This window comes from Leuresthes tenuis, unplaced genomic scaffold (assembly GCF_036924035.1).
Source record: "Leuresthes tenuis unplaced genomic scaffold, fLeuTen1.0.hap1 SCAF_21, whole genome shotgun sequence".
Lineage (NCBI taxonomy): Eukaryota > Metazoa > Chordata > Actinopteri > Atheriniformes > Atherinopsidae > Leuresthes > Leuresthes tenuis.
Window position 1 is genome coordinate 28,209,063 of NW_027325375.1, and position 27,678 is coordinate 28,236,740.

The following is a 27,678-nucleotide window of genomic DNA, read 5'->3' on the forward strand; positions in this document are numbered from 1 at the left end:
ATAAAGAAGTCTGATTGTCAGAGATAGAGAGCCCAACATATATCATTCAAATCAGGCATTAAAAAGATGCTGCTGTGCTCACATGTGAGATGAGGAGAGATGGATTTGAATGCTGAAAAGATACCGCTGACTTTTCTGCCTTTTTTAAAATGTTTAAAATTCAAAATTTGCCATTTTGGCCTGGACAGATCACCAGTCTAGCTCATAGACAAACAACCATGGACACAGACCCTCACTGGGGTCAATTTAGAACCCCCAATTAACCTGATGTGCATGTTTTTTGGACGGTGGGAGAAAGCTGGAGTACTCAGGGAGAACCCATGGAGGCACGGATAGAACATGCCAACTCCACACAAGAAGGCCAAAGAAGGTCTTCACTGCCTCAAACCAGGAATCATTCTTGCTTTCAGATGACAAAGCTAACCATCACACTACCATGCAGCCTGCTGGAATTTATGTGTTGATTTAATATTATTCTGTGGGTACGGATGCATATATACTATATCTACTTCAGGTAAATGTGCTAATTGAAAACTACATTGTGACTTAGATACATGAATTTACCCAGATATTTCCCCTTAAATCAATGTTAATGTTGTAGGTTGTTTTGTTTAATATTTTTTGGTATTTTGGCTCTTTTTCTAATATATGAAATAAAATAAAATGCAAATCAGAAAGGATCCTGTAAAAAAAAAAAGAAAAAGCCCAAAACAACCAACGCTTGATCCTCATTCACAATAATGTGAATGTGAAGCGATTTCAGCTCTTACTCCAGCTGTTAAACGAAACCCCTGCTGGCAACATTTTAAAGTCTTTTAAGATTACAAACCAATTAATAAAGAGATCGTATTTATCATAAATATCTAGGAAAATGTACATGACAATGGATGCAAACAAGACTAATGCAATGACATTAAACTTATTATATAGAATATCCAAATATCATATCCAATAACTGTTAATGAAGAACTAATGTTGTAGCGGAATAAAAAGTTAATGAAAACTATAAATGTTCCTCATTTAGACATTTTGGAGTAACAGTTTATGAATAGAGCATGAATCCAAAAAGCTTGCTTTTGCAACAGAAGTCTGCTTTGGTCACTACCCTCTTAGGGGGAGGCACCATCTCAGATATCATGGCCAACTGTGTTAAAGGTTCTAGCCACCAGGGATTCTCATCTTTGTTTCTAATATCACTTTTATGTTCAGAAATGATCATCTTTAGCTTTCACTTTAACAAATGTATGCTAAACCACATGCACATATCAGTTGATCGACTTCACGGTTAATCTTGCAAGGGATCCTGATCTTCAAATAATACTTTTTGCCAGTGTGGGTTTGCAGGAAAACATCACCCCTAATCAAGGTGCAGCACTGGCCAGTTTTTACAAGGAAAACTGCTCCCCAGGAACTAGATAAGACATACAGAGGTAACATTTAGCCAAAATGACTGAATCCCCTACATTTCAGCTTGGGTTTTTAAAGATATGACCTGTTAAAGGATTACTATTTAAGATATATACGTATGCATGTATCTATTTGAGAAAAGGGGAACATGTATTTGTGAAATATTTACCAAAACAAATTAGTTTTTTTTTCTTAAAATCTACAAAAATGACTCTAACAAATCTTTTTTGTTTTTCAGTTTTATGTATGTATACTAGTCTTCTTGACAAAAGGCCTTGGATTTGAAGCCTGGCGGCCCTTCTTCTGTCTCTGAGCTGTGAGTGTGAGACACACAATCTGCCATCTGCAGGCTCCAGTTACCTTTTAAGAAGCTCATCTCTGTTTTCCTAACTGTATATTTAGAAAGACATCACATACTGAGCAACTCAAATGGCACATTCCAAAAATCAGTCTGTTGCTCTCTCACTACAGAGAGAAACAACTTCTATTACTTATAGCTCTCATTATAATAGCAAATTCTGCCTTTGTATTTGAAATTTACCTGTAAAACATTTTGACCATGACCACAGTGGAACAAGCTGAGAAAAACTGTTAACAGACTTATCTTACTGAAGATCCCAGTCAGCGTCTCCTTGGTTTGGGGAGTTTTATGAGCATTGTCTGCCTCCACTTCTCTAACCCCAGTAGTCAGCACACGCTCTCACTGCTGGAGTCCTGCAGTTGAAGTGATAAGAGTCTGCAGTATGTATTAATACCCTGGACACATAGCAGAGGGAGAGAAGGCCTGCTCAGCCAGTCACCTGTTCTCCTTGCGGCACCAACAGGGTTTATGAATCTCTGTCCTTTTTACCTAGTTTACACAGAATAAATTACAGACAAATCCAAGGTGCTCAGACAACTAAATGCAAATATAGCACCAATGAAAAGTTGGGACACACCCACTGATTTAGAGCAAATGGGTAAGTGTGTACAGTGTTGTAGTTGCTAGCTAATGAGCATGATGATGATTATTGTGGGTGACCGGAGTGTTACTTGAAGTCCTGGTTTAGTGCCTCCAGCTGCTGTGTAATCTGAGCCATGGACAGCGACAGCAGGGTTGAGCGACAGTCAGGGTGCTTGGTGAGGGGATTTAGGGCTCTTACCCACTGTCTTTACTCCCACTGTCTTTCTCTCCCTCAGACTTCATAGTTAAACAAGGTACTGTGGAGTGCTCTGGAGAGGACTTGGACCATGATGACCATACGCAGTTTTTGGATATGTTTTGGAGTTGTAACCATTCTTGGGACATTAATGGATGTGGGTGAGTGACGCAGTTGCAAACCTTTGGCACATCCTTATTGACTGACATACTGTCTGCAGTACATAGAAAAAAACCTCTGTAACAACTTCTGCCTGTTAGCGAGAGGTTCAGATTCAGAGATGAATCAGCTCTAAAACTCTGACTGTAGATCAGCAGAGTGTAGAAAATACCCAAATCAACTGTTTCTGTCCTCATACATACATCAAAAGCTTTTTTTTTTACATATTACCATCGATCCTGATGTTCACATGAATTCTCTGTTTCATGAACATAGGGGCAGTAAATCTAATCTGATGTAGGCACAATATTCCAGTTGGCACCAGGAAAGCAGAGGATTATCTATGACCTGTCATGAGAGCGAAAGCACTTGAAATCGAAAAGTCATTGTTGCCGACTGGGACTCTGCCACAAAAGGGTAGAAGTATGCTAGAAATCTTCTGTGGGGGCAAAAGTGAGAGCTTGGACATGATGGGAGTTTAAAGCATGTGATCGGTGGAGCGCTTGAATCATATCAATCATATTCAAATGTGTCTAGCCTCTCAGTGTGTAAAGGTATTCTTGATAGTTGAATGTTTCTTGGGTTCATGTCATTGATGAAGGAGATGAAGTCATTGGAGCGGCTGAAAAAATCATCGCTGACAGGCTCTGGCTTGTACAAGAGCCATCCAAACATTAAGATGCTAGAACTGTGACTGAGGTCCTTGATGCCCTGATGAGAAGCTTGTGTATAGGAGCAACAGTCAAACTAAAACCAAGTACGATAATAGGAATTCACTGCTCCTTCTTTGGCCTCATTTGAGTTTAAATTATGTAAGCATGATGGACTAGATCCAAAATCACCCGAGTGATACCAGGGATCAGATGCAAACACTTTCCTCATATTCTCCTTTTCTTTTTTCCGGCCACATCAAAATTCATTTTTGATTTTTTAAACTTTTTTTAAAATGGTTTCCTCTTGATGTGTATTTGAAAATGTGACACAGTCAACCAGGGTGAGACAACCTAACATTTACCAAGCTCAAACAGTGATGTTGTAATGTTTATCTGGATGAACCTGTTGCTCTGGCACAAAGGGCCATGTAAGCCAGATTACCAGCATGTAGATTTTGTCTGCAAGAGTTTTGAGATACACAGTCACATTAATCTTCGGTGAACATTCTGCTTCCTGTTTCTCAACATCTCGCCGTCCTTGAACAGGCTTAAGTGTCAGCTGCAAGTAGTGATGAGGGCAAAGCATTGACACCAAATATTAACTGAACTTTGTATCCAAATGAGCTGAAAGAGTGAACTGTATTTAGATATTTACTGTATACATTCCGGCTCATGTTGCACAGTTCTGAGGTCACCGGCTTTGTTCCAAATGAATGCATTAAAATATCATATAGTTTTTTACTGTCACCCAATCCTGGTTAGTAACATTACCAAAGAACGATACATGCAATGCTTTGTATGACAACTAAATAAAAAAAATCTTTATTAGAACAAGCTGTCAATTGGAGTACAGGGAACTCATTGTCATGTTCAAGAAACCAGTTTGAGATTGTAAATATTGTAAATATATATTGTAAATATATATACACATATATATCTATATATCCGTGAACGCGATATATTTGACACATTTATAGAACGTGCGCATGTCAATCTTACCCAAAAAGCTAATTTTACGTTAAAACGTTATATTTCGGTTAACTTGCTTTAATTTTGAGAGTTACACATTTGAGACCGCGGGACTAGTGGAAATTTAAATTCCGGTCCGTTCCGCCACTAATTCGACTGCGACTCATCAGACCAGGCAACGTTTTTCCCATCTGCTTTTGTCCGGTTTTGGTGAGCCTGTGTGAATTGTAGTCCCAGTTTCCTGCTGTTAGCTGACAGGAGTCAGTCTTCTGCTCCTGCTGTAGCCTATCTTCTTCAAGGTTCCACAGTCCAGACTAAACCTGGAAAAGCAGCATTTAGCTGTTTTGCTGCAAACAAGTGGAACAAACTGCCAGTGGAGATGAAACTGTCACCAGATGTAGACATTTTTAAATCCAGGTTAAAAACATTTCTTTTCTCATGTGTCTATGCATGAAATCTGTACGCTATCTTTTAACTTATTGAGACTGTTGCTTGTTTTTATTCATTTTAACTATTTTATTTTTTTCTATTTATAGTCTTTTACATATTAATGCTTTTTCTGCTCCCCGCTGCAGTGCTTTTATTTTATGTAAAGCACTTTGAATTGTTTTGTACATGAAATGTACTATACAAATAAATTTGACTTTGGCTCTGACTTCTACGTGTTGTGCGTTCAGAGATGGTATTCTGCGTTCCTTGGTTGGAACGAGTGCTTATTTGAGTTATTGTTGCCTTCCTATCATCTGGAACCAGTCTGCCCAATTGTCCTCTGACCTCTCACATCAACAACTGCCGCTCACTGGATAGTTTCTCTTTTTTGGACCAATAAAGCTAGAGATGGTTGTGCATGAAAATCCCAGTAGATCAGCATTTTCTGAAATACTCAGCAACAACCATGCCACGTTCAAATTCACTTAAATTTCCTTTCTCCCCCATTCTGATGCTCAGTTTGAACTTCAGCAAGTTGTCTTGACCACCTCAACATGCCTAAATGCATTGTTGCAGCCATTGATTAGCTGTTTGTGCTAACAAGCAATTGAACAGGTGTACCTAATAAGGTGGGTGGTGAGCATATACTCCCATAATCTAATGTCACAAATAGGTTTGATTTAATCAGAGTGCAGTGTCATATAAGCTACATTTTTATCAGCCCAAGGCTCTGAAAGCATAAGTGTGTGTGTGTTGAACAGCAAAAACACATATTTTACTGCTATGGGATATAATGTAGCATGATTAAAGCATAATGTGATAATGTTATATAAATTAGATTCTCTTTATTGACTTCGCAATTTCACTTTATTTTGCCTATCGGACAGAATTTCAAATGTATGATGTGCACATATTCTCCCTCTTTTTGTCATCTCTTTCTTCATACAGTGCAATGTAATGAGGAATCACATCTAATCAGTCAATTGTTCAAAAACTACAGCAAGAAAATTCGCCCTGCGGTCCATCCTGAAGACAAAGTGGAGGTTCAGATCAAGCTGACGCTCACTAACCTCATATCACTGGTGAGAGCTCAATCTTCCCACCATTTAAAACAAAAGAACCACAAATTGAAATACATGAGCACACTGGAAAGCCATAAGTGTGTGTTACATGATAGCCTTAACTTGGCATATGATAAGCAAAGCCCAAACACTCATGCTACCTCTTCACTTATACTACAGAATGAAAAGGAGGAGACTCTAACAACCAATGTGTGGATTGAGATTGTGAGTTTTTCCTCTCTTCAAACTTCTGGTTTTGATTCTGTTTGACAACTCCCATGACATCCTCTCATAGAAACTTGGATTTCTCCACAGTAAATAGTCCCTTAAAGTTGATGTCCAGCTTTTAACGTCATAGGTGACCTTTCTCTCACATGTCACTGACAGCAATGGATTGATTATCGCCTTGCCTGGAACGCGTCAGACTTTTATGGCATTGAAGTTATTCGTGTGCCATGCAACACTGTCTGGCTTCCTGACATAGTCCTGGAGAACAAGTAAGTCCCCAACAAAAAAACATGAAATGCTGCATTTTTGCAGGGAGAGGAGTATAGTTTGGTTTAAACTTTGTGTGCTTTTTTTTTTTCTTTTGCAGCATTGATGGTAAATTTGATGTAGCTTACTATGCCAACGTGTTAATCAGTAGCAATGGTGGAATGTACTGGCTGCCACCTGCTATCTATCGTAGCACCTGTGCTATTGAGATCACCTACTTCCCATTTGATTATCAGAACTGCACTCTAGCATTCAGGTAAGGTATGATCGATGTATCATTTGGAAACATGTAGATTTGGCTAGTAACTGGGTAAATCCTTTCATTAGTTTGTTACTGATCTATTTAACCTGCAATGCCACAATGTTAGATCTCAGACATACAGTGCCAATGAAGTGGACCTCATCTTGGCTCTTGGAGAAACGGGAGATACTATTGAGTGGGTGGACATTGACCCTGAGGCTTTCACAGGTGCAGAATATACACACTGTCAATATTTCAATATTCAAACAAAATGCTTCCTCTCTGAAATATAACGTTCCCACCCATCAGAGAATGGCGAGTGGGCCATCGTCCATCGTCCAGCCAGGAAGATGATCAACTCTCGGTATTCTCCAGACGACATTGAGTATCAGGAGATCACGTTCAATCTGATCATCCAAAGAAAGCCTCTCTTCTATGTCATAAACATCATTCTGCCCTGCTCCCTCATCTCCTCACTGGTCGTATTGGCCTACTTCCTCCCTGCACAAGGTCAGTAACGCAGTTGTTCCCATTCAGGCTGGAGCTGATAAACCTACTCAACTCAACTTTATTCATTTAGCACTTTTTCAAACACAAGAGCAACAAAAGTGATTTACAGATCAAAACATACTGAATGCAACAAAGTATAAAGAGTAAAAACTTTGCAACACTTTTCAAAGCAGGTTGAAAAAGTAGCAGCTGTTAGTCGTCAGCAATCAGATTGTATCAGTTTTCAGATATATCTGAAATGTGTAAGTAAATGTGCATTAAAAAAACTCATCTATCAAATTTTACACAACGTGTTATTTTTCCATAGACAATCAGCCTCTTTGTCTGTGTTTTAAGACACATTTTGAGGTGAAAATCTGAAAATAATACAGGAAAGGTTTTGTGAACAATGGAAACATATACTATTATTTTTTGTGGCAGAATATTAAAAAAAGTATTTAAATGATTCTCTACAGAACCAGAATTTAGAAGAAGCCATTTGACTTTAATATATGAGAAATACAACAGAGTTCAAATGTGGAGATTCTAAAACCATTTCAAGAAAAAAATGTTTTTTATAGTTTAAAAATAGAAATTACTCAGTACTCATCTGAAGACAGATGTTATTGCATTACATTTGATGTACTGTATATAAAGACTTTTTCAATATGCAAGACTATTCGCTGCATATAGAGCATGAGCACAGAAAAATGTTCTGTATTTGGCTTTTCTGTTAAGTCTCTGTTGTCCCCTTACAGCTGGTGGACAGAAGCTGACTGTATCCATCTCTGTCTTGCTGGCTCAGACTGTCTTCCTCTTTCTTATTGCTCAGAAGGTCCCTGAGACTTCTCTCTCTGTCCCTCTCATTGGCAAGTGAGTCAGTGCGTTGTCTCTGCTGACCCCTACTGGTTTCCTTTTTTTCTGTAATCCAAACAGTCTCCCCAACAAGACAGATCTTCTTTACTTTCCTCCTCAGGTACCTGATCTTTGTCATGTGTGTCACCACACTCATTGCTACTAATCAAATTGTGGTGCTGAACTTCTCGCTACGCAGCCCCAGCACTCACACTATGTCCCACTCCATCAAACATGTAAGTGCACCTCATAACATTTATGCAAAAATGTCATTTATTCCCTTTATGAACTGTCATGGGTTCTCCTGTCTCCAGCTTTTTTTGGAAATGGTACCTCGCTTCTTAGGCATGTCACCACTGGTGGATGACAGTGAGATGACAGCAGAGGTGAATGGCATAAAGGAGAGGCGACGTAGCTCTTTTGGCCTCATGCAGAGAGCAGAGGAATATGTCCTGAAACAACCTCGCAGTGAAATGATGTTCGACAAACAAAGAGAGAGACATGGCCTCACACGGTCAATTGGTGAGACTGATTGCAAAGAAACTCCAGCTCAAATAATTGCATGAAGATTGCAAAGACAGAAAGAGTTGTGCTGTGCCACAAGAGTAGCTTCACATGCATTCACAAATATTCTGTCCACTTTGCCTCAAATCTATATTCATCTTGTCAAGTTGTGGTGATTTATCATCACTGTCATTAAATGAGTTTATCTAACTCATTATGTCTCTTTCCCATAGTTGACAGCATAGATGTCAGCAGCACAGCTAACCTGTATAAGAGTTTGGCCCAGGCTGCACCTGAAATAAAGCAATGTGTGGATGCCTGCAACTTTATTGCTGAGAGCACAAGACAACAAAATGACATTGGATCTGTGAGTGTTTGGACACCGTTTCAGTTACGTTTTGGTTGAGCATTTGTTACATATTGTCCATTTATTTTAATCTGCATTGTATTTCTTTTCAAAACAAGGAAATTGAAAGCTGGGTATTGATTGGGAAGATGATCGACAAGGTGTGTTTCTGGGCTGCCATGCTCCTCTTCATCATCGGCACAGTGTGGATCTTCCTAACAGGACACTTCAACCAAGCACCAGATTTTCCATTTCCAGGGGAGAATAAAAAATATGCCCCAAGTTAAAGAAAAAAAACCCAAAACATTGGTTATGTCGACACATTTCCATGGTTCCTTTTGCCTCATAGTATCTCATTATTCCTTATTGACTCCTGTGATTAGATTCAGGGTGTTAAATCATGTAAATCTGTGTTCAAAATCCCCACCCAGACATATTTTTATCAATGTTTCTTAGGCAGCAGGTTCTTAAGATGAATATTTCAAATCCAATTTTTTTTTAAGAATAATGACCTTTTAAGTCACAATAATCATCATAAAAATCTTAGCAAGTAGAATATCTTTTTGTTGGTTTTGGGGTAAATAAAAGATTCAACGTTATACAAAAAAATTCTGAAGCTGCTTCACCACAAAGCTGAGCTTCTGCAATGTATGTTGAAATCAAAACTGCAACTTCATTGTTGAGTATTACATGGAGCCATTTGCATTTATTGTAACTGAAGCAAAGAAGAATCAATAACTAAAGAGATTTTCTATGCAGCCAATCTGGCACGGACTCATTGAAGACATACAAGTATCAGACTGAAAGCCATCTGCCAAAGAATCCGTGCAAGTAACAGCATCCAGCTAAGGCCTTTGTTGTATATCACTGAGCCATTTTGTAAAAATAAATACTTTGTTTTATCCATAAATATGTTTATTCACTTTATTATTCAGTGTGAGTTGTACCAAATACTCTTTATTATTGATATGAATATCAGATTAGGCCCATAAGAACTAATTGGTTTGGTTACTATCTAATGTGTGACTTGACTGAGAATGAGTAAATAACTCCACAAACTTACAGCAACAGTTTAAATAGTCAAGAATTAATCATTTTCTAATTTGGAAAACAATTTTTATGTTCGCTATATATATTTTTTATATATTTGCTTATCAGTTTAATATATTTGAGGCTCAAAGTAATGGATATTTGAGAATGCATATTGAGGTAATTTATAGTGTGCTCACAGTAAAAACCAAAGGATAGACAGCATATTTCAATTTGTAATATTAGTTCTTCTTGTGTAAGTATCGTTTTCATGATATATGCATATATCTGATCATACTAAGTGGAATAAAAAACCCACTTCTTGATTCCCGACCCTTCCAAGTGAAATGAGCCTGATCAGTTTCTTATGTAGTCGAGTATTTCATGGTTGACTTTCTGAATGAGCACGATTGGACACCTTTATGTCGGGTGAAGCTGTACTAAACCAATGTAAACAATACTATTTTCATAGTCTTTACAGCAGTTTTAATTGAGAAATTATTATGGTCTAGTCTGTGATTACTCTCCATTTACTTTTATCTGGCAAAAAATGTTAAAACCTACTGTCCAATCTAAAATGGCACTGTTTATTACAAGCAAACAAATATGGAAAATATGTATTCATAACAATAATACATTTCTACAAAATATGCCCAAACCCCAGACAGCAGAATTAGATAAATGCACCCTGAATCCATTGTGTTTAATGTACTTCCAGCTTCCTGTCTTGACAAACGTGTAGCTGGAAATGCCTTTAATCAGTGAAAGGTCAGTCACTGACATGCAAAGCAGTGTAGCCTAGCTCAGTTTTCACGTGTCACCATTTATCATGGACAAACATCGCAGTCATCATCTCCTGACTGTACGCAGTGGGAACATATCTCGGCATACTGTTTACTATGTGCCATACATCAACATGATAGCAAGGAGAACTGATCTCTTATCTTATTTTCGGCACGCCAAAGTTAAACTTAGCTAACGTTAGCTGATGCTAGCGCGACGCACACTTCCGGTGTGTCAAATTTGTAACATTAAAAGTATTTTGTATTTCCGTGTAATTATTATTGTTTTGATATTATTTCATTTTAAATTCTGTCCTTGCTGTCCATATCATATCTTACAATATAACACTGTTTCGAAAACATATTACATATATATATAATAGAGCCGAGTTTAACATTTAGATGACACATCCTTTGACAGTAACCGGAAGTCCCGTGATATTTTTGCGTGATTTGTTCTGGTAGATCTCTGCACAGTGTCTCTGCCTGCTGTAGCTTTAACTACATTCCTGAGCGTTTTTCTTTCCACCAGCAGACTGGTCGGGTCTTGTTCGGCGTCCGCGTCCATGTCCACGTTCTCGTGGGATCAGAAACATTTAATCATCTTATCAAAATGCATCTTTCTGTGTCTGTTTGTGTGCTTTCGGTACAGTTGCACAATCATACCAAACATCCTCACTTTTTGGTTTCTTGACATGAACAGTTGTGGTTTTGTTGAAAACAATAAAATAATATAAAGCTTGCTGACATCTCTTGAGACTAAGCTGTAGAAACAATTAACACGTATTATTTTCTTCCATGAATCTGTCCCATGGGGCAGCGAATGGGAGGGACTAATGTGTGCATCACCTACAGGGAATACTGCTGAACTGCTCTCTAAAAAAAACTGGTTGGACTATCATGAAATTCTTTCTTAAATGAGCACTTTATCTTATGTGTGGAGTAACAGTGTGCACTGAGACGTGGCTATAACTGAATTCGGAGTAAGTATATTTCCAAGTCTAACTGGGCATTTTCCCACGTTGTGCTGTCGCAGTGATGATCGCCAAACTACAGACTTCACACCAACGATATACGATAACAAATACACACAAACTATGATCGTTATGTGTTAATCCCATCGTCATGTTCTCTGTTGGATATTGTATTCGTAGTTTTGTAGACGGAAGAGTCATTTAGTTTGTAGCGCGGCGCCGCAGGAAACCGACTGGGTGGAGACGCCAAAACTTAGCCAAAAGCCTTCTCAGCCTTCACAGCGACATCAACTTTCTTATTTGGATTATCTTCTGAACGGCCGAGAAATGTTGTCTCTGTTGTGTGAAAATGTCTTTAAACACGTTTTCAGATGGAGTCACAGCACAAAACGATCTGTGACTCCATCCAAACTCGCATCACCTCTCAAATCAGCGGCATAAGCTTGTTCTCTCCCATAAACTGTCTATAATTGTAAAAAGGGCCTCATGTATCACTTTGTTGTTCTAAAGGCGTGTTGAAACGTGGAATAATTGAAAAGGAATTTGTATTTTGGACGACACTTTTTCGGAAAACCTTTGGGCTTCTCCGCTGTCATGTGTGACAAATAGTCATAACCAACGTGATTTGGTGTCGTACTTCGTGCTGTATGTTGGTCAGGGTGTCCGCAAAGGCCCGATGAAGTTAGGTTTCTGTATGCATACAAGTGACAAAGCGCAACAATCACTCAAATGATGGATTGAATAGACACAAATAAGTTAAAGAGTCCTTTGGAGTAATTTTGGGGCCGTAATGTTTGTTACTTTGAAACAAATATTTGAGATTGGAAACATATGCTTTAAAACTGAAAGTCTGGTTTTGAACTAGAAATTTTAAAATTAAAAAAATGCTTTAAAAAATGAAAGCAGCATGTATGAGAGATGTCAAATAAGTTGTTGTGGTTCCCACGCTTCCTGAAGGCAACGTGATAGCGGGAGCCCCTTCAGTGAGCTGTCAATCATGATTCCAGCAGGGCCCAGATCTAAAAGTGGCAAAAGGTTGGCCACACTACCAGGATCTGATCGGCATTTACTGTTTCCTCAGTCTTCCACGGCTCTCAAACTACAAAAGCACTTTGTGCTGGTTGGAGGCCTCAATAACATTCCTTAATGTATATGCAAATTAATTTTATGCAACCAATCAACTTTCTGACAAAAGGTGCCATAGGAGTTATCCGCACAGCCAGCTGTGGAAATGGATCTTGGAGACCCGCAGTTGTTTAAAGAATTCATCGCTGTCCTTAGGCTAGACCAAGGATACCCACATCCGGTCCCGGAGGGCCGCTGTCCTGCAGGTTTTAGATGTTTCCCTGCTTCAACCACCTGATTCTTCAAAAGATTGTTAAACTCTGCACAAACCTGCTAATGATGCATTGATCTGAATCAGGTGTGAAAAAATAAAATGTTTCAGGAGTGTAACTATTAAGTGTTCAGGTAACACACATCATTTTAAACTTTAAAGTGCGACTTCACACCAGCTGCATATGTTGTTTTACTTCTGAGCTCTAATAATAAAGGCTCACATGTTCCGTGATGATGACATACTCATACTTTACAAAGTAACTGGGTGTGGTTACAGGTGAATCAGAGCAGCTCAAGTTAGACTGTTCAACTTTACTTTAGAAGACAACCTGGAGTTGCCTTTTTAGGGAATTAAAGGGAAATGCATAAAGGGCGATTTCACTGCTTTTTTTGGCTTGTTGACCACCTTAAATCAGGTCCTGTTCAAGATTTAGGAGACTGAATGATTCCACAGAGGATTTAGATTATTTGATACACAGTTTGTGATTTGTTAAAAGATGAATAGATAACTTTTAGCTGATGTTTTTTTTTTTTTTACATTTTTTTTAATATATTTTTTTTGGCATAAAGATGACCTTGGACCAGGTCCTCAACAAAAACAACACAACAATCTGACTGGATTGGACTATTCCCCAGAAGATAAAGACTATTCAAAACACACCATTTCAGGCCCGTGATGTTGGTTAATTTGAAAAAATGTGTTGGCTGTCTTCCTTTGTTGTGGAATACCCTGGGTGGATAGAGAATAACCCAAATGTAACCGGAGTAAGCGGTGGAGGCAGTTTTACTTCAACAAGCAAAAACAAGAAATCTTGTGAGGTCAGCACTAGATTCCTCTGCTTTAGATTGTGAACAGATATTTTCAATCTGCTTTGGTGTGGATGCAGTGACAAGTGTCAGAGTCAAGTTTGAACAAGCTTTTTCTTTGACTATAAAGCTGAAAGGTAGACATAAACCACTGTTTAGTTTCACTTTGCATGGCTGAAAATGATCTAGGTTAGTAAGAGAAAACAACAAAAGAGCATGGACAAAGTGAGCAAACAGGTGGAACAACATGAAGAAAAAGAAAGCTGAAATGGCCTTGACAGATTTTTATAGCAGTGAAAATAACAGTTCTTTCTAAAGAAGTACACATGCCGAAGATAAGTTCTCATATTAGACTCTGTAATTTAATGATGAATTAGATAAGTCTCCAAATTAGTGTAAGATAATAAGATTTAGTATCTGTGATTAGATTAGTAAACATAGCTGTTTAAGATGTTACAATAAAAAAAAAAGGTGGTGTGTTATCAGCGACTGGGATCTTTAACAGACATGGGTGTACAGATACTATCTTTGGAACGCTTACACAGATCAAATATGCAGATCAGTTCAATCACAGCCTCATCAGTGGCAGAGGGTGCCTTACACTGAGGGTAAGGGTGAGGATGTGAGGAAACCTGGGAGATCTGTAATCGCCATAAGCGATAAAGACTATTGAAATCATATTGTCTGTTCATATTGCCACTCTTCAGCGATGTTCCCACTCAGCATTCATTGTTATTCCTGCCTTTACCTGCTTTTTAACATGGAGGCTCTGACATGTTATGTTTTCTGGATTTTAGTTATGGTGTAGATTTAGTTCTAATCTCATGTTTCTTCTACATTTAGATTTTACCTTCACAGACACATGTGCGCACATACCCTCACCTCATCCTTTTTGCCTTGTTTCCCAGGAAACAGCCATTGAAATAAATCTACCCACACACCACACAAAAGGCGTCATACACACCCCGTTTTCTCTGTGGTAGCTGTGTCCTAAACGTCTCATATGTTGCAGTAGCAACAATGTGATCAACAGGTAAATGCCACAAGACATCTGTGGCGTATTAATGCCCTCTGTTTTTGACATTTTGACAGTTCTACGTCAGATAATCTGCTCTTGGTTGCTGTGTAACTGAGATTTGCTTTAATCCATCTGTTCATGTTATATCACCCTCTGCTGAAAGTAGATTCACTCAACTCATTGGAGTATTTCACTACATTTTCAGATACCTGAACCGTACCTCTGCATCTTTTACAGATGTCTCTTTTCACTCATGCTGTGAAAACTTACCTGCAGGCTATTTCATACCAGATATTTTTAGTTTAAAATGAAATCTTATCAGCTTCAGTCTGGATGACCTCTTCTCTTTTGTGCATGCAGCTGGCACTTGTGACGAAAGTGCAATGGCTAGTGAAGAGGATGTGATCGAGCCAGTGGCCGTGAGCTCAGCAACCCAAAACGTGGGCAGAAGGCGATTCTCTCATGATGTCCACAATTTGAGTCCAGATGAGTTGGATGGCCTCATTTCGAGCAGCGGTAAGAAATTAAATAAAGAGAGCTCATTTACAAACTCTTGTGGCCAGATCTGAATGGTTTAATTGAGATGTTTTAATTTTTCGTACTGCAGATGGACGTCCTTTTGTCATTGTTCATCATCTCCCTGAAATTAAACATGAACTCTTCTTAATGCCCAACACTCCTGTTACATGTAGAGTGGACAACACAGAGAAATACACCACCCGCTCAAAGGTACATCTGTTCACTTAGTTCTTTTCTTTTACAAGTTGTTGGAAGGCTACTGCTACCGATGGAAAGCTTCAGATAAGCTTTACTGTTTGACAAATAGACTGATCATCGTTTTAAATCTGATTTTAAATCTGAACATCAGTTCTGTTTACAAGCTTGTCTGTGGACACCCTGGGACTTAAGTTTACACTGATATACCATAGGATTGATGTAATTTAGATAATAAAGCTGCAGATAGAACTCGACTCGCATGAAGGAACTGTGTCAGATCTTAATTGTCTGGCTTCCCTTTGTTTGCTGTGGTTGACCTGCTGAGTCAGCAGGCTCAAATGTTATGTGTAAAGGTTGAATGGCGAGCTGGAAATGACACTGTTTGAAATTCAGAGTCATTGTCATGTAAGGGCAGAAAAGATGAATGCTACGTGGACTTTCTAAGTTTGTTGTGTTTGTCTCGTATTCAGTATGGAACCGGGGAAGAACTTCATGTGGTCACTTTTCCACACATTTGAATGGCTCACCCAGTTTGCATATTATTTGCATCACTTGTCATCGACATGCTTTGATTTTTCTCCCACACAGAGTGTGAGCAGGATCAGACATTAATGCAGGAACAAAGCTTGTTTTGATTAATCAATTCAGTTAAAGCACATTGTCAACTGAAACTATAAAGGACACTCTGGAGGTTTACAACTCCAAAATGAGTGGTGTGGAGATAAGCCTGTCCATCAGTTTAAACTGTTGTTTCTTGTGGCATGTTGAGATAAAGTTGACATGACTCAGGCTCAGACATCTAACCAACTGTAAACAACCTAATGAAAAATGGTTGCTTTTGACTGAAAAAGATTTGAAGTGATACAATAAAAACACAAGTGAGTGAAGGGTGTGAAATCCAATGGTTTTATTTGGTATTTAATGTTTCTCCTTTTAAAACACAATACAAATGGGTGCAATGTGACTGAAATCCCTCCAGGTCAATGTAGGAACCCTATACACAGTGCGGCTAACGCACGGCCCCTTCCACTGGATAGTGAAGAGGAAGTACAAGCACTTTCAGGAGCTGCATCGAGACCTTTACAAGCACAAGATTTTGCGCCACTTGAACCTTCGTGGAAGGTGGGTGTACCAGGCTATTCGTTTCAGTCATGCAAATCAGCCTCTCACTCCGAAAGATGTGCATTTGAAATCTGAATGATGGACTGCTTTGTGTTTTAAATGTCAGACCTCTCATGCACTGATTATTTTGACTATTCTTTTTTTTTTTAAACATTTGCAATGGATAGGCAGCATCTGAGGGCCATATCAGAGGAAATGCCCAGCCTACAAGGGACTGAACGGACCAGAAGAACCTCTAGCAAGATGGTATCAAGATTTCCAGATTATGCAAAAAGTTTTTTATTTGAACCAGGACATTGTTTTTGCCTTGCTGAGTCCTGAGTCGCTCCTGCAATGTGTGACAAACTAATCAGCTAAAGGACTCAGATGTCTGTTAAAGTCATGTGATGTGATGTTATGCTCCTCATACCAGTATCTGACCACAGCAGCAACAGCAACATGGTATCTGAGAGTTTGTAATATGCTTCTGTTGGGGCCAGATGAGACTAATGCTCAGACTAAGACTAATATGTACATATTATCTAACGAAACACTCAAATTTTGATGCCCCTGTCCTTTGGTTGAACGCAGAAATACCTTGAGGAGTACTTGAATGGTCTGCTGGAGAATGCATTCTGTAGGAACGACCACAGCATGGTAAATGCTTAAATACATTAGTGTTTGTCACACATGCTGTTGACGTACGGCTTGATTAAATTGGCTCTCTGTCTTTTTTTTTCTCCTCAGTTGGAATTTCTCTCGGTCAGTTCTCTCTCCTTCATCACTGATCTGGGACCCAAGGGCTTGTAAGCGAAACACACTGTCCAGATGTGCGGGGATGAAAGTATGAGTGGAGAATACTAAATGCATGAAGAGGCTCATTGTGTTGTCTGTGTGGCTTTGCCTCAGGGAGGGCCCCATTATCAAGAGGTCAGGCGGTCACCGGATCCAAGGTCTGAACTGCATTGGCCATCACCGATTTTGTTTCCGCTGGTCCCACCGCTGGCTGGTGGTGAAAGACTCCTTCCTGATGTATATGAACCGTCGCAATTCCAACATCGACTTTGTGCTGCTGTTCGACCCAGAGTTCAAAGTCCAAGTGGGCCATGCTTACACAGACACAAAACATGGACTCTGCATTGAGAATTTTACCCGGTATGTCTGCTCTGTGTTTGAGTACGTGTTCGGCACTTATTGTACAGCTTTTATGATGCATGACTTTTTTTTTTTTTAACAGGAATTTGGTAATCAAGTGCAGAAGCTATAGACAAACTCACTGGTGGACTCATGAAATCAACCGACTGGCTGAAAGCTGTGACTTTCTTAAGGTGCAGCGCTTTAATGGCTTTGCTCCACCACGAGAGGCCACGCTCACTAAATGGTAAATCGTGTGGTCTTCTGATTTTGTAACAACTTCTGTGTTCTAGCCCCCAATTAAGTGATATCTTATGCAGTTTATTGATTTTCTTTTAAGGTATGTGAATGGAAGAGGCTACTTTGAAGACTTGGCTGATGCTCTTGAACAAGCCAAGGAGGAAATTTTCATCACTGATTGGTGGTAAGAATCAGACACATCTGGATATGCTGATTCTCTATGTAATTTTTACCAATGAAACGTATCTCTTATAGTGGAAAATGTGTTTTCTCTTAGGCTCAGCCCAGAAGTGTTCCTAAAGAGACCAGCAACTGATAACCACTGGCGGCTGGATGAGATTCTTAAACGGAAAGCAGTAAGACTTTGCTCTGTGATTTCCTCAATGCAAGGACCCTGTGCAGTTCTTTTTCAAATGGCGTCCCCTCTTTTTTAACCTTTCTCTGCAGGAACAAGGAGTCAAAGTGTGTGTCCTGCTGTACAAAGAGGTAGAGATGGCCCTTGGCATCAGTAGTGACTATAGCAAGAGGACTCTTATGAATATGCACCCGAACATCAAGGTCTGTCACCTCTCTGTGTAACATACCGCGAGCAGCAACACAATCACAAAATAATCACATCTTTTTATACACTTCAGTGACAGTTTTGCCCCTGTCATCCATCAGGTAATGCGACATCCTGACCATTTGTCATCTGTGGTGTTCTTTTGGGCTCACCATGAAAAAATGGTGGCGATTGACCAAACTGTAGCCTTTGTAGGGGGGATTGATCTGGCGTTTGGGAGGTGGGACGACAGCCAGTACCGTCTAACAGATCTGTGTTTGACTGAATCGTCTGAGGAGCAGCCATTGGAAGATGTGAAAGTAGGGATTTGACTTGCTCAACTTTTGATTGACTTAGTTGATGGTAGTTTGTATTATGTCAGCCCCGAACCCTTGCAGAACCCTAATGTATGACTCTTAATCAGGATAATGGTGTGGCTGATGGCCAAAAACCAGATAAGTCAACAGAACAGGCCCCAGATGATCTGACTGGTAACACTAAACTGTGGCTTGGCAAAGACTACAGCAACTTTATCACAAGAGACTGGGTCGAGCTGGACAAGCCATTTGAAGGTACATTCTCAAAACCTCGGTCAGTATCATATGGAAACACAGTGAGTCTCTGAACAAGCAGGTGAAAGGATTGCTTCGTGTTTTCTCAGATAACGTCGACCGCACTAAAGTTCCTCGCATGCCATGGCGTGATCTGTCTGCAGCTATTCATGGCAGAGCTGCCAGGGATGTAGCCCGTCATTTCATCCAGCGCTGGAACTTCACCAAGGTCGGTCAGAAAGGAAAACTGGGTTTTATCAGCAAAGTTTCCAGAATCCGTTTCCAGTATCTAAGTTAGCTACCAATAATAAAATGATCTTGAAAGTCACTAAATGAAGCAAATGATAATGAATATGCAGGCTGTTGAGTTATACTAACCTGTATCATATGTCTCAAATAGATTTGAGCCAAAAATCTGTGTGCATCTATTTGTGTTGTCTTCTCTAGATCTTCAAAAGCAAGTACAAGGATGACTTCTACCCCTACCTTCTTCCCAAGTCTCACTCCACTGCAGACTCATTGTCATTCACTGTGCCTGGGTCCAGGAAAGCTAAAGTTCAGGTAAGTTCAACATAAAAACACACACTCAGGCTGCAGAATCAATATATGCTCGAGCCCTGTGCAGAAAGTACAGTGGGATTTGAGTAGGGGAAACATTTGCATGCCATTTACGAGAAGAGTTTACGAGAGGAGTTTACGAGAGGAGTTTGCATACTGCAAGAGCGGCACGTTGTGCTAAATGGGCGTAACCGGACCCTGGCCAGGTCACGGAGAGTCACACGAGACGCCAAAACTGAATGCTGTTGGTAAGAGGCCAGACTGTGCAGAGATGGTACAGACAGCTCAGAGAGCATCAGCAGTATGAATGTAGATTTAAACTAAAATGTGGTAGAAAAGAAGAAATCTGGTCTTAATTGGTTAAAAGTATTGATTATTGTGAAGGTTTTTCTCTGAAATGCAGTTAACTCAAACGTGTAATTTGAGGTATTTAAGGTTTTCTATAAAATCTCTTCAATATTAATCTGTGTAGGTTAAGAATAAGGCTTCTGGGATATTCTAATTGGTGCAGGTGATTGTTTTAGTGTGATCAAGACACTCAGGTGTCTTTCTTTTTCTATGCAATGGCTGATTAGCTCAAAAGTATAGGTAGTGAGTTAGTATACGAGTTGCAAATTTAAATCCTGCTTGGACAGGAGTTTTCTCATTGCTTCTTCAGCCTAAACTTCTGTTGTCTTTATTTAATTGACAAAAGGATAAAATTTCAGGCCACCTAGCAGCTGTCTTAATCTAAAATATTGATGCTCTTTAATCTTCATGCAGTATGCTCGTTAAACAAAGACCTTTATGCAAGTTGTCTGCTTAAAATGCTCATTGAGTATCACATCTTATTCAAATTTTGTCGTTAAGAAAGACATTACTTCAGAGAATCATAATCCTTTAAGAAAGGAGCTGGTGTAACTTGAAGTTGTCCATGACAGGTGCTGCCTGGTCTTTCAGGCTGCAGACACATCATGTTGCCCTGAATAATCAAATGAGTAGCTCATCATGTTGCTCTTCTGATTTTCATTGAATTTAATGGTGCACTGCCAGGCTCAGTTGTCTACATTAGATAGGGCTATTCAGCCCAGAGGATTTGTTTAGGATATTTGTCTCCTAAATTGTCTCTTCGAAATGTTCCATCTGGAGTGTCAGATCAACCCTGCGTCTGGGACACCACAGAAAACTGCCAGAGGCTTCACAGTTGGCCATATTGTAAAGACTCTAGAGGCCAGTGCCGAGTTTGGAAAGAGACGCTGTGTCAGTCTGCTCAAAAGACAAAGTAAAAGCAAGAAAATAAATCGAGGAATTCATTTTTAATATATATATCCCTCCATCCATCCATTTTCTATACCCACTTAATCCGTCAGTCGGGTTGCGGGGGGGCTGAAGCCTATCCCAGTGCGAGAGGCGGGGTGCACCCTGGACAGGTCGCCAGTTCATCACAGGGCTAATATATATAGATGAAAAGAAACTGGTACTTTTTCAGTAAAAAAAACAACAACGTCGAAGTAAAGATGGAATTTCCCTCTGAATTTCTTCTGTGAAATTGACGTTGTTTTCCACCAGGTCAGATAATTGTCATCATCAAATAGCAGCAAACCAGTTGGATCTCTTACCAACAAAGAGACACTGTTTTTGGCTTTTGGAACACAGCTACCCAGTGTTCAGAGAGTTTGTCGTGACAGATGGTGGAACAAAAGTAAGGCTTGCAGAACAAAATTACTTCCATCAGATTTGTCCTCTTCAGTAAAGCCGTAGATAACAAATGCACTGCCAAGAACAGAGAGTGCGTACAAGAGGAAGCATCCTAATAAGCTACAGGCTTCATTAGACCTGTGGTCCAGATTTTGAGAGCACAACCATTCAGGCCACTCCTGATTTATGAAATAATCCTTCTTGTAGTGACAGACGGAGGACAGAATATAGTGATGTTTAAATTTGGCATTTTTCAAACAACTTGGGCGTTGGACACCAGTATCTTTTCTTGTTGTCGCTCAGTTGTGGGCGTTGACCTGTAACAGCAGCCCCTTATGTTGTAGGTTTCCTATCAGGTATCAGAGCTGCTTTATTCAGGTTTGTCTCAGTTGTTTACTGAGTTGGAGCTGCAGCAGGTGTTCTCCTTTCAGCGTCAGCTCCCCAAACTATAAGCTGTCTAAAAATAAAGATTTCATTCAATTCAATTTGTTCAAGTTAAATGAATCTATAAGACAAAGACCATGTGTCTCATGGTTGTCGTGCTCATTTCCTGGTGAAGTGCACAAAGGGAAGAGTGCCTCACAATCAATACCACTGTTTATCTTGTGATGGAGATAGTTGTAAATGTTTTATGTGCCATTTCCCCAGGTGTTGCGCTCTGCTGATCGATGGTCAACAGGAACCTGTGAGAACTCCATCCTCAACGCCTACATACAAACCATCGAGAACAGCGAACACTACATATACATCGAGGTAATGCAGCAACACTTCTTGTGATAGCAATGACACCAGAAAAGGGCAAAAAAGAAGAATCCCTAACCCATAAAAGTGGGTTGGTTTGCTCTGGTTTGTCTTTAAAAACCCAGTGCTGTTGCTTGACTCTGCATTTTATGCTTCATTGCTTACTTTTCAACACAGTCATTTCACGTCTGTGAGAGATTCTCTGGCCTATTTGTGAGGTTTCACAAGTCTGAATGCGCCCCTTCTTGCCAGCTCCCTACTTGTTTTGGCCCTCACCTCATACTGAGCCACCATCTGCCTTCTCTCTGCCCTTAGAACCAGTTCTTCATCAGCTGCGCTGACGGGAAGACCATCCACAACGGGATCGGTGATGCAATTGTGAATCGAATCCTGCGTGCACACAGGTGTGATTTGACTGTACAAGCCAGAAGGCGCTTCATTCATCTTCTGTTTACACATTGATGGACCTTGAACTTATGAAGCAGCTTTCTATGAAGTGTGTGGTTCAGCTTTATGAAGACAAGTCGAGCAAAGAATAATATTAGTGAGATGTTGGCGAACTGTTACATAACCAAGGTCATTTTAGGTCAAAAGAATAATTGTATTTAAACAAAATAAATGCATATTAATGATAAAATACACTTGTAGGCAATGCTCATGTTTGCTTTATGTCTTGCTGCAGAGAGCAGAAGAAGTACAGAGTGTTTGTGGTGATCCCTCTGCTTCCTGGATTCCAGGGAGATATTAGCACAGGAGGAGGAAATGCCATCCAAGCTATTCTGCACTTCACCTACAGGTGAGAGCCCCTTTATATTAGAAGATATTATTCTGCTGTAAGCTCACAGGACAGAAATAGCCCAATTACCTATGACAAACACATGAAATGCATCCTTTAACATGTTTTCAATCATGTGCAGATGTAGTGCATAGATTCAACTTGTGTTGATTACAGGAGGCATTTTCACTGATAGATAAATATTTTAATTATGTTTAATACATGTAGAAAAACTTCTTCTGAATGCAAAAGTTGAGTGATTGTCCATATTTACTTGATACAGTATTCCTTTGCTGTGCATGGTAGAGATTATTAGATTATGTCATTGAATTTGGTGATATGAATTTGTTTAAATAGCTTGTTTTTTCCACCTATAAGATTTACTGTCATATCAATAAACTGCTGAATTTTATTCATTTTTAATGTACAAGGACGATGTGCCGTGGGGAGCATTCCATTTTGTCAAAACTTAATGAGGGTGAGTTTTCTGCTTTGTTTTAATTCCTAAATCTACCCGTTTTCTCTCTGACAGCCATCTGTTGCTCCTTTTGAATTGACCTCTGGTGGTTTTTCTTTGACTTCTTTTTACATCCAATATCAAAGAACTCGAACATTACTGCGTGAGTTTCCTAATAAAGTCTTAAAGTATTATTGTATTAGCAGTTGTTAATATTGCAATTGAAATCTGCCTTCCAGTAAAGGACCAGTGGACCGAGTACATCACATTCTGTGGCCTCAGAACACATTCCCAGCTCTGCCAGTCGCTTGTGACAGAGCTCATCTATGTTCACAGTAAAACCCTCATTGCCGATGACCGCTGCTATATCATTGGTGAGTCCTCATCTGCAAACTACTCTCAGAGCTCTAGAGCAAAATGTCTAATCTGTCATTTTATTACAAAGAACTACAAATGTGTTGATGGACCGAGTGCTGCCTTCTGCTGAATACGCATTGTAATTTATTCATTAGATAAGAATTATTTAGGATTGCTTTTAAGATTTGTTTGATCTCCTTTAAGAGGATATAATGTAACTTTCTGAAACTTTCAGTAATGCTAAAGAGACAATCCTAAAAATGTTACTGAACTAAACCCCATTCTCATTGTGAGGCTGCGTTTTCAGTAATATGACCTTTAGCTTCTTGGTCTTTTGAAACTGGATGTTTTGAGCAAGCAGTAGATCTAAGAACTGCAGAAACCTAACATACCAATAGGTTAGCAGATTTCACTGGTAGCCCAGTCATAAAGCATACTGAGCTTTATTGGGACCATCATAAACTAAATGAACATTTCCTTATATCAGTCTAAGACAATAAATTCAGTAAGAGAAGGTTTAATGAGGCTTGTCGCTGCCCAATGTGAGCCAGGATAAGTTCACAAAGGCACATGTGGAAGTCTTATCTGAGCATGCACGTATGCTGTCTGCACCTTACTTTGCATATGTATAGAAAACCTAGATGCTTCTTTGGCCGCTGATGTAAATTGCTGCCTTGCATCTTGAGTCTGTAATGGACTGTACTGTAACCCGCTTAATTCTTAACTGATTTTCATTCAGTTTTGTTGTTTAGAAATTGGACATCACCCTGATCGATATTTGGAATAAAATTTTATGGGGAAGATCCAATAAATCTACCAAAGAGCCACAGCGTTTGATGGGCTCAGATTTCTCAACAACATCTATTAAGCATTTGGAGTTCCTCTAAATCTGACACAGTTGTACCACTTGGTTGCTTGATAATGTATTAATAGACTACATAAGCTTGGATAAAGAGGAGAACACCCTGTTACTTCATCCTAACACCTGCAGGCACACAATATGCCCTCTTCTGCAGATTGATTCTGAAAGTATGTTCATTTCAAATGTATTGTTTTCATTTTCAGTGTCTGTTGCTGTTGAGATGTGAAATGTTGACACAGAGTTGATTAGAAAGGCGCCTTGAATAATATAACTTAACCAGTATCTTGGTTCTATAGATCTTCTTCACCCACAGTTCCTGCACATGCTCATATCACATAGACACAGATAAAGTGAGAAGTAGTCATTTTCCCCTTGTCTCGTATACAAACGAACAAATGGAGTCTCCTCCTGATGGAAGTTAAAATTTAGGACTTCCACCATCTTTTACATACAGTCTATGGTCTGCTGCTGCATCCACTGTCAGACTCACTGGACAGTATGGGAACTCTGTAAAACCTGGTGATGCAGCACCTTTCCATGATGTTGCTGTATGGAGATGTGAGCGGGTGAATCAAACCACAATGAAAAGGTTGTTGATTGAGTTTAATTTCTCCAGTTTACTGCTTTGTTCTGCAACTCACTCACCACAGCCACTGCTTGTTGAACAGCTGAGGATGATAGAAGGAGCTGTTCTTGAATTATGTTTTGCAAAAAGAAGCCAGAAATCTGTGTTTTATTCAGCCTTTAGAATGAATGTCTTGATAAAAGGACTGAATTTGTCGACTTTGAATTTGATTTTACTCAACTTTTAATTCCCAAATAAGCAGCAAACCCAGTTACTGAACAGTTCAGATGCTCATGACGAAGAACTAAAGTGAAGAAAAGCTGAAAGTCAGCACTCTTTCTAAATATAACTGATATCAATATAACCAGACTGGAAAAGACAGAATCATGCTTCTGAAAGGACAGATTTTAAAAGCCTTTACTCTCTCCACTTGTGTTCCAGGATCAGCTAACATCAATGACCGCAGCATGCTGGGCAGCCGAGATAGTGAGCTGGCAGTGTTTGTGGAAGATGAAGAGAGGGTCCCATCCATCATGGGAGGAGAGGACTACGAGGCAGGACCACTCACGCTTGCTCTGCGCAAAGAGTGTTTCGGGTCAGGACAAAACATGTTACTCTGTCACTGAAATAACATTCTATTCATGACTATGAGTAATTACTACCTCTGAACATGATCCAGTTTTTAAAGGACATGTGTGACGTATCTACTTGAACAATTTGACCAGTATTTAATGTCTTTGGTGCAACAGTGTTCTCGTTGGAGCAGCTTCTGATCCCAGCATCAACATAGATGATCCAATCAGTGATGATTTCTTCTTCGTGGTCTGGAACGAAAGAGCTAAACTGAACGCCACCATTTACGACAAGGTAGAAATCTACATGAATGGCACATCATTTTCATCATTCATCTCAGTTTTCTTACCTCCGTTGCCTGTTCTGCGGCCTCGCTGGTGTTACAGGTCTTCAAATGTCTGCCGTGCAACGCTGTCCACAGCATGCAGGAGCTGAGGCAGTACTCCAACCAAGAGCGCCTCTGCAACACGGATGCTGACCAAGCAGCGGAAGAGCTGAAGGCCGTCCGAGGGCTGCTGGTTTACTTCCCCCTGAAGTTTCTGTGTGAGGAAAACCTGCTGCCTCCGCTGAACACTAAAGAGGGCATGGCTCCTCAAGAGCTGTGGACATAACCACAGCTGTGCCCAAATCAGACCACTACATGACTAACCTGTACCTAATATCCTGCACCACCAGCACTTGAGTAGTTAGAAAGCTCTGATCTTAACACACATTTGTTAATCTTATATATTTAGCCTAGTTATAACCACTAAAATGCAGATTTTCTGAACCACTGCTGGCCAGTTTTTTCATGACAGTAGTGCTCGCTTCATAACTCGTACAGTGCAATCTGAACAGCAGGGCCAGTGGAGGTGCGCAGCTCACCTAAACGAATGCATGACTCAAGAGAGGATTTCAAGGTTGTATTGGAAATGGAGGTTATCACATGATCTGGGAACACAGTGTACATTTATTGGTGTGCGGTTTTTGGGTGGGTGGGTGGCTGTCTCTCTTTCTCTCTCTCACTGTCTCCCTCTGAGGCTTCACCTCTCACTGCAGTGCCAGAAAATCTTTCAGAACATTTGTGGTTGTTATGGTGACGGATATAAAGAGATGAGTGGATTGTAGCTGAAATAAAGACTGGATGGGGAAGAAAAGGGAGAGAGATGATGGGAGGGATAACTTACTAAATCAGGATGGTGCACAAAGAAATAGAAAGTAATACATTGATATGTGGACACGGAGTTTCTGTGGAAGAGGAGTCATCTTCATAGCTTTATGTAACAGGAATGTGAGTGGGGGGAAAAAGAAGAGGGGGACAAGATGATTAAAGGGTGCTAGGTTGATTTACTTAATTGTTGCAAGTCTTTACGTCACCATGACAACCAAGTGAATTATCATTTCACCATGTTGTCAGCGGTCCAGAACATTCCATTTGACCACTGCATTGTGCAGCTATTTCCGTGTTGTGTGTAGGTGCGTGTACCTTATATTTCCTCCCAGACATGAGCCATTTGTTCAGGTCAGACTGAGAAGTGACATAATGTGTCTGACACGCTTCCTGACTGCTGAAAGTGCTAGTTAGGCCCACTGCAAAATTCTAGCCTTGTGCAGTGACCATTGTTGATCAATCTGTAAATGTCTTGCACTGGACAGATTTGCAGCATTGGTGTTCCACAAGTGCACTTTTCCCTCATTCAAATGACTTTATTGGGTTTAAATTCATGCAATTAGTTAAGCAGATCATATAGCAGCTACTGTCTTCCCAAAGGGAAAAAAAAAAGACTTGGGTTACCTTAGTGACGGAGAACTAAGATGACGTAAAAAAGAAATTTCTGTAACACGATGTCACTCGTTTTTACATAAGTTTTATTCAGTGTAACTGTTTAAGAGAACAACAGCAAAAAGGCAGCATGTGAGGAATGTAGACTGGACCTTTCTGTTTGTTTTATATTCTAGGCAGTGCAGGGACGTCTTCATTGTATTTTGGAATATGACCTGGAAAGACACACGGATGTTGCACAGCATTTCTCTCACCAAGTTGTTAATCAAAAAAAGTGTAAACCTATTGACCCCACGCTATGACATAGTAAAGGAAATTGTACAGACTGTTACATAAGATTTTGACACACCTCTGCGGGGCAACAGCACTACC

General features: G+C 39.8%; 2 protein-coding genes across 3 annotated transcripts; both read left to right on the plus strand.

Moving 5' to 3' along the window:
• Nucleotides 1-2,341: 2,341 nt before the first annotated feature.
• chrne (cholinergic receptor, nicotinic, epsilon) lies at nt 2,342-9,657 on the plus strand. Its single transcript, XM_072374670.1, has 12 exons — nt 2,342-2,707; nt 5,705-5,838; nt 5,998-6,042; nt 6,205-6,314; nt 6,413-6,568; nt 6,681-6,781; nt 6,863-7,063; nt 7,801-7,915; nt 8,019-8,133; nt 8,212-8,419; nt 8,635-8,768; nt 8,867-9,657. Exons 1-12 carry the CDS (start codon nt 2,638-2,640, stop codon nt 9,032-9,034), a joined length of 1,557 nt encoding a protein of 518 aa, XP_072230771.1. The 5' UTR covers nt 2,342-2,637; the 3' UTR covers nt 9,035-9,657.
• A 1,777-nt stretch (nt 9,658-11,434) lies between these two features.
• On the plus strand, nt 11,435-26,818 carry pld2 (phospholipase D2). Of its 2 annotated transcripts, XM_072374539.1 has the most exons (24): nt 11,435-11,541; nt 15,056-15,211; nt 15,303-15,424; nt 16,392-16,534; nt 16,702-16,780; nt 17,105-17,170; nt 17,261-17,319; nt 17,423-17,668; nt 17,751-17,894; nt 17,988-18,071; nt 18,165-18,243; nt 18,335-18,445; nt 18,551-18,748; nt 18,853-19,000; nt 19,090-19,208; nt 19,427-19,540; nt 21,863-21,967; nt 22,271-22,359; nt 22,638-22,751; nt 23,162-23,208; nt 23,427-23,561; nt 25,413-25,566; nt 25,721-25,838; nt 25,931-26,818. In XM_072374539.1, exons 2-24 carry the CDS (start codon nt 15,079-15,081, stop codon nt 26,153-26,155), a joined length of 2,832 nt encoding a protein of 943 aa, XP_072230640.1. In that variant the 5' UTR covers nt 11,435-11,541; nt 15,056-15,078; the 3' UTR covers nt 26,156-26,818. The 2 variants fall into 2 exon arrangements, with proteins under 2 accessions (XP_072230640.1, XP_072230639.1); XM_072374538.1 differs by lacking the exon at nt 11,435-11,541 and having other exon boundaries at nt 14,946-15,211.
• Nucleotides 26,819-27,678: the final 860 nt, after the last annotated feature.

What these genes read in the sequence shown, in the direction of transcription:
- chrne (XM_072374670.1), top strand. Translation starts at nt 2,638, where the DNA reads ATGATGACCATACGCAGTTTTTGGATATGTTTTGGAGTTGTAACCATT. An exon ending in TGGGACATTAATGGATGTGG is followed by an intron (nt 2,708 to 5,704) that starts GTGAGTGACGCA and finishes TTCTTCATACAG; the next exon opens with TGCAATGTAATGAGGAATCA. An exon ending in TGTCCCACTCCATCAAACAT is followed by an intron (nt 8,134 to 8,211) that starts GTAAGTGCACCT and finishes TCCTGTCTCCAG; the next exon opens with CTTTTTTTGGAAATGGTACC.
- pld2 (XM_072374539.1), top strand. Translation starts at nt 15,079, where the DNA reads ATGGCTAGTGAAGAGGATGTGATCGAGCCAGTGGCCGTGAGCTCAGCA. An exon ending in CCAGGAAAGCTAAAGTTCAG is followed by an intron (nt 19,541 to 21,862) that starts GTAAGTTCAACA and finishes CCATTTCCCCAG; the next exon opens with GTGTTGCGCTCTGCTGATCG. An exon ending in ACGCCACCATTTACGACAAG is followed by an intron (nt 25,839 to 25,930) that starts GTAGAAATCTAC and finishes CTGGTGTTACAG; the next exon opens with GTCTTCAAATGTCTGCCGTG.